Source organism: Oncorhynchus masou, chromosome 32 (assembly GCF_036934945.1).
Source record: "Oncorhynchus masou masou isolate Uvic2021 chromosome 32, UVic_Omas_1.1, whole genome shotgun sequence".
Taxonomy (NCBI): domain Eukaryota; kingdom Metazoa; phylum Chordata; class Actinopteri; order Salmoniformes; family Salmonidae; genus Oncorhynchus; species Oncorhynchus masou.
Window position 1 is genome coordinate 3,963,758 of NC_088243.1, and position 9,955 is coordinate 3,973,712.

General features: G+C 47.6%; 1 protein-coding gene across 17 annotated transcripts in view; it reads right to left on the reverse strand.

Annotated features, from left to right (window-relative positions):
- Positions 1-9,955, reverse strand: part of slc8a3 (solute carrier family 8 member 3) — a 155,670-nt gene that overhangs the window by 16,836 nt on the left and 128,879 nt on the right. For 4 of the 17 annotated variants that reach the window (XM_064953136.1, XM_064953135.1, XM_064953129.1 and 1 more), the window contains one exon: positions 1,969-2,076. In XM_064953136.1, coding sequence (XP_064809208.1) covers positions 1,969-2,076 — 108 coding nt within the window. Of the gene's footprint in view, positions 1-1,968; positions 2,088-2,970; positions 3,028-3,170; positions 3,190-3,289; positions 3,298-4,091; positions 4,111-5,529; positions 5,541-5,910; positions 5,941-7,492; positions 7,508-7,709; positions 7,717-8,759; positions 8,782-9,955 lie in introns of all 17 variants that reach the window. The other 13 variants (XM_064953139.1, XM_064953130.1, XM_064953137.1 and 10 more) reach the window with 12 other exon arrangements.

Consider the following 9,955-nt stretch of genomic DNA (forward strand, 5'->3'; position numbering starts at 1 on the left):
GGGGTTGGATTATTATTATTATTACTATACCAATCTGGTTACAGCTGGGGGTTGGTTATTATTATTATTATTACAGTTTGGACTATACCAAACTGGTTACAGCTGGGGGTTGGATTTTTATTATTACAGTTTGGACTATACCAATCTGGTTACAGCTGGGGGTTGGATTATTATTATTATTATTACAGTTTGGACAATACCAATCTGGTTACAGCTGGGGGTTGGAATATTATTATTATTATTATTATTATTACAGTTTGGACTATACCAATCTGGTTACAGCTGGGGGTTGGATTATTATTATTATTATTACAGTTTGGACTATACCAATCTGGTTACAGTTTGGGGTTGAATTATTATTACAGTTTGGACTATACCAATCTGGTTACAGCTGGGGGTTGGATTATTATTATTATTACAGTTTGGACTATACCAATCTGGTTACAGTTTGGGGTTGAATTATTATTACAGTTTGGACTATACCAATCTGGTTACAGCTGGGGGTTGGATTACTATCCATTGACCTGGGAAAATAAGGGTTAAATAAAATAGGGTGCTATTTCATACTCCGGCTCAATGGCAATGAATGTCCCAAGATAACTCAGTTGACTTTGTCACTGTCACTAGCCGGATGGCACCCGGTTACTCAACCTTGCACCTTCGAGGTTGTATCACTGGTCACTTTAATCATGTTTACATACTGTTTTACTCATTTCATATGTATATACTGTATTCTACTGTGTTATACTCAATAACACTCTGACATTGCTTGTCCTAATATTTCTTAATTCCATTCTTATATTTTTTAGATTTGTGTGTATTGTTGTGAATTGTTAGATACTACTGCACTGTTGGAGCTAGGAACACAAGCATTTAGTTAGATATTACTGTACTGTTGGAACTAGGAACACAAGCATTTAGTTAGATATTACTGCACTGTTGGAGCTAGGAACACAAGCATTTAGTTAGATATTACTGTACTGTTGGAACTAGGAACACAAGCATTTAGTTAGATATTACTGCACTGTTGGAACTAGGAACACAAGCATTTAGTTAGATACTACTGCACTGTTGGAGTTAGAAACACAAGCATTTAGTTAGATATTACTGTACTGTTGGAGCTGGGAACACAAGCATTTAGTTAGATATTACTGCACTGTTGGAGCTAGGAACACAAGCATTTAGTTAGATATTACTGCACTGTTGGAGCTAGGAACACAAGCATTTAGTTAGATACTACTGCACTGTTGGAGCTAGGAACACAAACATTTAGTTAGATACTACTGCACTGTTGGAGCTTTAGTCAGAACACAAGCATTTAGTTAGATATTACTGCACTGTTGGAGCTTGAAACCCAAGCATTTAGTTAGATACTACTGTACTGTTGGAGCTTGAAACCCAAGCATTTAGTTAGATACTACTGTACTCTTGGAGCTGGGAACACAAGCATTTAGTTAGATATTACTGCACTGTTGGAGCTGGGAACACAAGCATTTAGTCAGATACTGCTGCACTGTTGGCTGGGAACACAAGCATTTAGGGCTGCACACACGCATTTAGTTAGATACTACTGCACTGTTGGAGCTGGGAACACAAGCATTTAGTTAGATACTACTGCACTGTTGGAGCTATGGGACACAAGTTTCTCTACACCAATAACATCTGCTAAATATGTGTACAGTTTGTGACCAATAACATCTGCTAAATATGTAAATACAATTTGATTTGATTTCAGATTGTTATTTGAACAAAGACATGAAGTTCACATGATTCTCCACATGATGGCAGCAACATCAACTGAATTCATTCATCCGCTGGCTCTGATGGGGAGTCATAAAAACACACTTCAACCTTTGATGGTGAGAGTGTTTAGCTGTGTGTGTATGTGTCTGTGTGTGTATGTGTGTGTGCGTGCGTGTGTTGGAGTGACAGTTGGAGTGACAGTTGGAGTGACAGACTGTCCCGTACCTTGAACTCGTAGGACTCCTCGATGATGACCTCCAGTTTGGAGTGTTCCCCCAGCACTGGCTTCCCCATCTCTGCGATCCGCTTAGCTTCCTCTTCCTCTGACGAGAACTTAGGGACATCTGTGGGAAGTGGAGAAACAAGGACAGGAGAGGAGAGGAGAGGGGAAGGAGAGAAGAGGAGAAGAGAGGAGAGAGAACAGGACAGGAGAGGAGAAGAGAGGAGGAGAGGAGAGAGAACAGGACAGGAGAGGAGAGGGGAAGGAGAGAAGAGGAGAAGAGAGGAGGAGAGGAGAAGAGAGGACGAGAGGAGAGAGAACAGGAGAGGAGAGGAGAGGAGAGAGTGAGACTGAGCCTAATAGGCTGAGCTCATCTTGTTGAACTGTGCAGGCACTGGATAAAATGCAACCACATCAAACCACTCCTTCTAAAGGTCAATATTTCCTTTATTGCGTGCAGAAGCTCTTTAAACAAATTGTTCAAACAAGCAAAAATAATGTCATCGTACACTACAGTTCCACGTGAATGGGGCAAACACTAAGGACGCTTCTATCACAGAGCCTAAGTGCTGGACAAAGTGAACCACTGCTCTCCGTTCTGTCTCTGTTAGAGAGTGATCCTCTGTCACTTCCCTTTCATTCCGTCTCATTCCTCTATCCTGTCCTGTCTGCTCCTCTCTCATCCTGTCCCGTCTGCTCCTCTCTCATCCTGTCCTCTCTGCTCCTCTCTCCTCCTGTCCTCTCTGCTCCTCTCTCCTCCTGTCCTCTCTGCTCCTCTCTCCTCCTGTCCTCTCTGCTCCTCTCTCCTCCTGTCCTCTCTGCTCCTGTCCTCTCTGCTCCTCTCTCATCCTGTCCTCTCTGCTCCTGTCCTCTCTGCTCCTGTCCTCTCTGCTCCTGTCCTCTCTGCTCCTCTCTCCTCCTGTCCTCTCTGCTCCTCTCTCCTCATGTCCTCTCTGCTCCTCTCTCCTCCTGTCCTCTCTGCTCCTCTCTCCTCCTGTCCTCTCTGCTCCTCTCTCCTCCTGTCCTCTCTCCTCCTGTTCTCTCTGCTCCTCTCTACTCCTGTCCTCTCTGCTCCTCTCTCCTCCTGTCCTCTCTGCTCCTCTCTCCTCCTGTCCTCTCTGCTCCTCTCTCATCCTGTCCCCTCTCCTCTCTGCTCCTCTCTCCTCCTGTCCTCTCATCCTGTCCCCTCTCCTCCTGTCCTCTCCGCTTTTCTCTCATCCTGTCCTCTGCTCTTCTCTCATCCTGTCCTCTTTCATCCTGTCCTCTCTCATCCTGTCCTCTCTCATCCTGTCCTCTCTCATCCTGTCCTCTTTGCTCCTCTCCTACTGTCCTCTCTGCTCCTCTATCATCCTGTCCTCTGCTCTCGCTCGCTCTCTTACACACACACACACACACACACACACACACACACACACACACACACACACACACACACACACACACACACACACACACACACACACACGAGCACACGCACGCGCACACGCGCGCACACGCACACAGTGTAACTGCTAGACTGCTTACTGACTGTACACTGTAACGTTACTGCATGATGGTAGCAGGTTTACTAACACGATAGTTCTATTAGCTATGTTGACTATGAGGTTACTTTAGCTAATATGGTGACAACAATGTAGGCTGTGTGCAGCGGTTATGATATGGTTTGGCTTGGAAAGTTGTATTTTTTTTTGCCTGGTCACATCCAGCTGATGGGTTGTGCATTGAAGTCCACAACCGAATGGAAAAGGAGAGAGGAGGAGAGAGAATAGATGCCAGAAGGAATACAACGTGGCTTCTATGAAAGTGAACTGAGGTGTATTCATTCTGCCGATTCCGGGAAACGTTTCTAAAAACGGAAGCAAACGGAACGAAACGGGGATGAACATACCTGAATTTGTCCAATAGAATCTCTCGTTTGCAACTGTTGGACTAATGATTACACCCTAGATCAACTAGATGCAGGCCACAGTGTGCAAGGCGGCCTGTCTGTCCATGTCACTGTCTGTCACCTCAAAATGTTAACTCGACCTGTGTGCACCGACGTTGTAAAACATTCATTCATAGTCTAGGTTGTATCAACCTCATGATGGGTATAGAGAACATTAGAGTATCATGCAGTAGCCTAAACCTATCGCTGTTACATTGAGCTGAATGAATGGAATATGAATGACAGTCATCCAATATGCTGTGATAGAAATAAGGCCGTGATCATGAAAAATAAATCATCGTCCTCATCCTCATCTTAAGATGGGAGGAAGAGAGATGGCTACTTTTTTGAGGAAAAAATGTCTTAGTATGACTGTGATATATATATATATATATATACGTGCTACCTGGGACGTGCTACCTGGGACGTGCTACCTGGGACGTGCTACCTGGGACGTGCTACCTGGGACGTGTGCTACCTGGGACGTGCTACCTGGGGACGTGCTACCGGGGACGTGCTACCTGGGACGTGCTACCTGGGACTGGGACGTGCTACCGGGGACGTGCTACCTGGGACGTGCTACCTGGGACGTGCTACCTGGGACGTGCTACCTGGGACGTGCTACCTGGGACGTGCTACCTGGGACGTGCTACCGGGGACGTGCTACCTGGGACGTGTTACCTGGGGACGTGCTACCTGGGGACGTGCTACCTGGGACGTGCTACCTGGGACGTGCTACCTGGGGACGTGCTACCGGGGACGTGCTACCTGGGACGTGCTACCTGGGACGTACCTGGGACGTGCTACCGGGGACGTGCTACCTGGGACGTGCTACCTGGGACGTGCTACCTGGGACGTGCTACCTGGGACGTGCTACCGGGGACGTGCTACCTGGGGTGCTACCGGGGACGTGCTACCTGGGGCGTGCTACCGGGACGTGCTACGGGACGTGCTACCTGGGACGTGCTACCGGGACGTGCTACCTGGGGCGTGCTACCTGGGACGTGCTACCTACCTGGGACGTGCTACCTGGGACGTGCGTACCGGGGACGTGCTACCGGGACGTGCTACCTGGGACGTGCTACGGGGCGTGCTACCTGGGACGTGCTACCTGGGACGTGCTACCTGGGACGTGCTACCTGGGACGTGCTACCGGGGCTACCGGGGACGTGCTACCGGGACGTGCTACCGGGGACGCGTGCTACCTGGGGACGTGCTACCTGGGGCGTGCTACCTGGGACGTGCTACCGGGGACGTGCTACCGTGGGGACGTGCTACCGGGGACGTGCTACGGGGGGCGTGCTACCGGGACGTGCTACCCGGGACGTGCTACCGGGGGGGCTACCGGGACGTGCTACCGGGGACGTGCTACCTGGGGGCGTGCTACCTGGGACGTGCTACCTGGGGCGTGCTACGGGACGTGCTACCGGGGACGTACCTGGGACGTGCTACCGGGGACGTGCTACGCTACCGGGACGTGCTACCGGGGACGTGCTACCTGGGACGTGCTACCTGGGACGTGGGGACTACCGGGACGTGCTACCGGGGACGTGGGGACGTGCTACCGGGGACGTGCTACCTGGGGTGCGTGCTACCGGGGACGTGCTACCTGGGGACGTGCTACCTGGGGGCGTGCTACCTGGGGACGTGCTACCTGGGACGTGCTACCGGGGACGTGCTACCTGGGACGTGCTACCTGGGACGTGCTACCGGGGACGTGCTACCGGGGACGTGCTACCGGGGACGTGCTACCGGGGACGTGCTACCTGGGACGTGCTACCTGGGACGTGCTACCTGGGACGTGCTACCTGGGACGTGCTACCTGCTGTTTTCAACTCTCTAGAGACAGCAGGTGCGGTAGAGATACTCTTAACGATCGGCTATGAAAAGCCAACTGACATTTACTCCTGAGGTGCTGACTTACTGCACCCACGACAACCACTGTGATTATTATTATTTGACCCTGCTGGTCATTTATGAACATTTGAACATCTTGGCCATGTTCTGTTATAATCTCCACCCGGCACAGCCAGAAGAGGACTGGCCCCCCCTCATAGCCTGGTTCCTCTCTAGGTTTCTTCCTAGGTTCTGGCCTTTCTAGGGAGTTTAAATATAAATACATTTGATTTGTCACAGCTAGCTATCTAAAGATGAATTCACTAACTGTAAGTCGCTCTGGATAAGAGCGCCTGCTAAATTAGTAAAATGGAATCTTTGGATTCTCCAATTACATTGAATGAGTTACAGGACAAAATAAAAACCCTCCAACCCAAAAAGGCCTGTGGTGTTGATGGTATCCTCAATGATCAAATATACAGACAACAAATTCCAATTGGCTATACTAAAACTCTTTAACATCATCCTTAGCTCTGGCATCTTCCCCAATATTTGGAACCAAGGACTGATCACCCCAATCCACAAAAATGGAGACAAATTTGACCCCAATAACTACCGTGGAATATGCGTCAACAGTAACCTTGGTAAAATCCTCTGCATTATCATTAACAGCAGACTCGTACACTTCCTCAATGAAAACAATGTACTGAGCAAATGTCAAATTGGCTTTTTACCAAATTACCGTACAACAGACCACGTATTCACCCTGCACACCCTAATTGACAACCAAACAAACCAAAACAAAGGCAAAGTCTTCTCATGCTTTGTTGATTTCAAAAAAGCCTTCGACTCAATTTGGCTTGAGGGTCTGCTATACAAACTGATGGAAAGTGGTGTTGGGGGTAAAACATACGACATCATAAAATCCATGTACACAAACAAGTGTGCGGTTAAAATTGGCAAAAAACACACACATTTCTTCACACAGGGTCGTGGGGGTTAGACAGGGATGCAGCTTAAGCCCCACCCTCTTCAACATATATATCAACGAATTGGCGCGGGCACTAGAAAAGTCTGCAGCACCCGGCCTCACCCTACTAGAATCCGAAGTCAAATGTCTGCTGTTTGCTGATGATCTGGTACTTCTGTCACCAACCAAGGAGGGCCTACAGCAGCACCTAGATCTTCTGCACAGATTCTGTCAGACCTGGGCCCTGACAGTAAATCTCAGTAAGACCAAAATAATGGTGTTCCAAAAAAGGTCCAGTCACCAGGACCACAAATACAAATTCCATCTAGACACTGTTGCCCTAGAGCACACAAAAAACTATACATACCTTGGCCTAAACATCAGCGCCACAGGTAACTTCCACAAAGCTGTGAACGACCTGAGAAACAAGGCAAGAAGGGCATTCTATGCTATCAAAAGGAACATAAATTTCAACATACCAATTAGGATTTGGCTAAAAATACTTGAATCAGTCATAGAGCCCATTGCCCTTTATGGTTGTGAGGTCTGGGGTCCGCTCACCAACCAAGACTTCACAAAATGGGACAAACACCAAATTGAGACTCTGCACGCAGAATTCTGCAAAAATATCCTCCGTGTACAACGTAGAACACCAAATAATGCATGCAGAGCAGAATTAGGCCGATACCCACTAATTATCAAAATCCAGAAAAGAGCCGTTAAATTCTATAACCACCTCAAAGGAAGCGATTCCCAAACCTTCCACAACAAAGCCATCACCTACAGAGAGATGAACCTGGAGAAGAGTCGCCTAAGCAAGCTGGTCCTCGGGCTCTGTTCACAAACACAAACACACCCTACAGAGCCCCAGGACAGCAGCACAATTAGACCCAACCAAATCATGAGAAAACAAAAAGATAATTACTTGACACATTGGAAAGAATTAACAAAAAAACAGAGCAGAACTAGAATGCTATTTGGCCCTACACAGAGAGTACACAGCAGCAGAATACCTGACCACTGTGACTGACCCAAAATTAAGGAAAGCTTTGACTATGTACAGACTCAGCGAGCATAGCCTTGCTATTGAGAAAGGCCGCCGTAGGCAGACATGGCTCTCAAGAGAAGACAGGCTATGTGCTCACTGCCCACAAAATGAGGTGGAAACTGAGCTGCACTTCCTAACCTCCTGCCCAATGTATGACCATATTAGAGAGACATATTTCCCTCAGATTACACAGATCCACAAAGAATTCAAAAACAAATCCAATTTTGATAAACTCCCATATCTACTGGGTGAAATTCCACAGTGTGCCATCAGAGCAGCAAGATTTGTGACCTGTTGCCACGAGAAAAGGGCAACCAGTGAAGAACACGCACCATTGTAAATACAACCCATATCTATGCTTATTTATTTTATCTTGTGTCCTTTACCATTTGTACATTGTTAAAACACTGTATATATATATATATATATATATATATATATATATATATATATATAAAATATGACATTTGTAATGTCTTTATTGTTTTGAAACTTCTGTATGTGTGATGTCTACTGTTAATTGTTATTGTTAATTTCACTTTATATATTATCTACCTTACTTGCTTTGGCAATGTTAACACATGTAACCATGCCAATAAAGCCCTTTAATTGACTTGGAAACATTTTAAAATGTTAAGACTCTGGGCTCTAACTTTCTCTATACTATTTCTCTCTAATGTTTTATACCATTCTCAAACATTAGAACAGACACAAACCAGACCAGCATGCAGGCAGCTAGTCCCTCCAATCCCCCCTTATACCAGACCAGTTAGCTCACTGGCACCCTCCAATCCCCCTCAAACCAGACCAGCATGCAGGCAGCTAGTCCCTCCAATCCCTCCTCAAACCAGACCAGTTAGCTCACTGGGACCCTCCATTCCCCCCTCAAATCACAGCAAAAGGAGACAGAGAGCCATCAGCAGGGAGAAGACAACTTACCTTCAGTCAATAACAGTGGAGAGAATATATATATATATATATATAGAGAGAGAGAGAGAGAGAGAGAAAAGACGACTTACCTTCAGCCAGTAACAGTGCTGTGGAGAGAAAATAGCAGAAAGGAGAGAGAGAGATGGAGAGAGAGAGAGTGATGGAGAGAGAGAGAGAGTGATGGAGAGGGAGTGAGAGAGAGAGGGAGGGAGATGGAGAGGGAGTGAGGGAGAGAGAGGGAGGGAGATGGAGAGGGAGAGAGAGAGAGATAGAGAGAGGGAGAGGGAGGGGGAGCAGGAGAGAGACAGAGAGAGAGAGAGAGAGAGAGAGAGAGAGAGAGACGGAGATGGAGATGGAGTGAGGGAGAGAGAGAGAGAGATGGAGATGGAGATGGAGTGAGGGAGAGAGAGAGAGAGAGAGGGAGTGAGGGAGAGAGAGAGATGGAGAGAGACAGAGAGAGAGACAGAGAGAGAGAGACAGAGAGAGACAGACAGAGAGAGAGAGACAGAGAGAGAGAGACAGAGACAGAAAGAGAGAGAGAGAGAGAGAGAGAGAGAGATGGAGGGAGGGAGAGAGGGAGTGAGGGAGTGAGAGAGAGAACCAACGAACATGAAGTAAACAGAAACATGGGAAAGGAAAGTCTAAAAGTCATTGCAGTATGATATGTGGATAAACAGATAAAACACCGTGATGACATCAGATCATTATGACCAATGTATGGTGCGAGTGCGTGCGTCCGTCCTCGTGCTGTGTGGTGATTGGTTGATAGGTAGTGTGAAGGTGCATGTGCTGTGTGGTGATTGGTTGATAGGGAGCGTGATGGTACGTGTGCTGTCTGGTGATTGGTCGATAGAGAGTATGTGAGCTGAGGATGAGCCTGAAGCACGACCACCCCATAGGCACCAGTACGCAGGACAGCAGGACAGTAGGACAGCAGGACAGCAAGACAGCAGGACAGTAGGACAGCAAGACAGCAGGACAGCAGGACAGCTGGACAGCAGGACAGCAGAACAGTAGGACAGCAGGACAGTAGGATAGTAGGACAGTAGGACAGCAGGATAGCAGGATAGCAGGACAGCAAGACAGCAGGACAGTAGGACAGCAAGACAGCAGGACAGCAGGACAGCTGAACAGTAGGACAGCAGGACAGTAGGATAGTAGGACAGTAGGACAGCAGGATAGCAGGACAGCAAGACAGCAGGACAGTAGGACAGCAGGATAGCAGGACAGCAGGACAGTAGGACAGCAAGACAGCAGGACAGCAGGACAGTTGGACAGCAG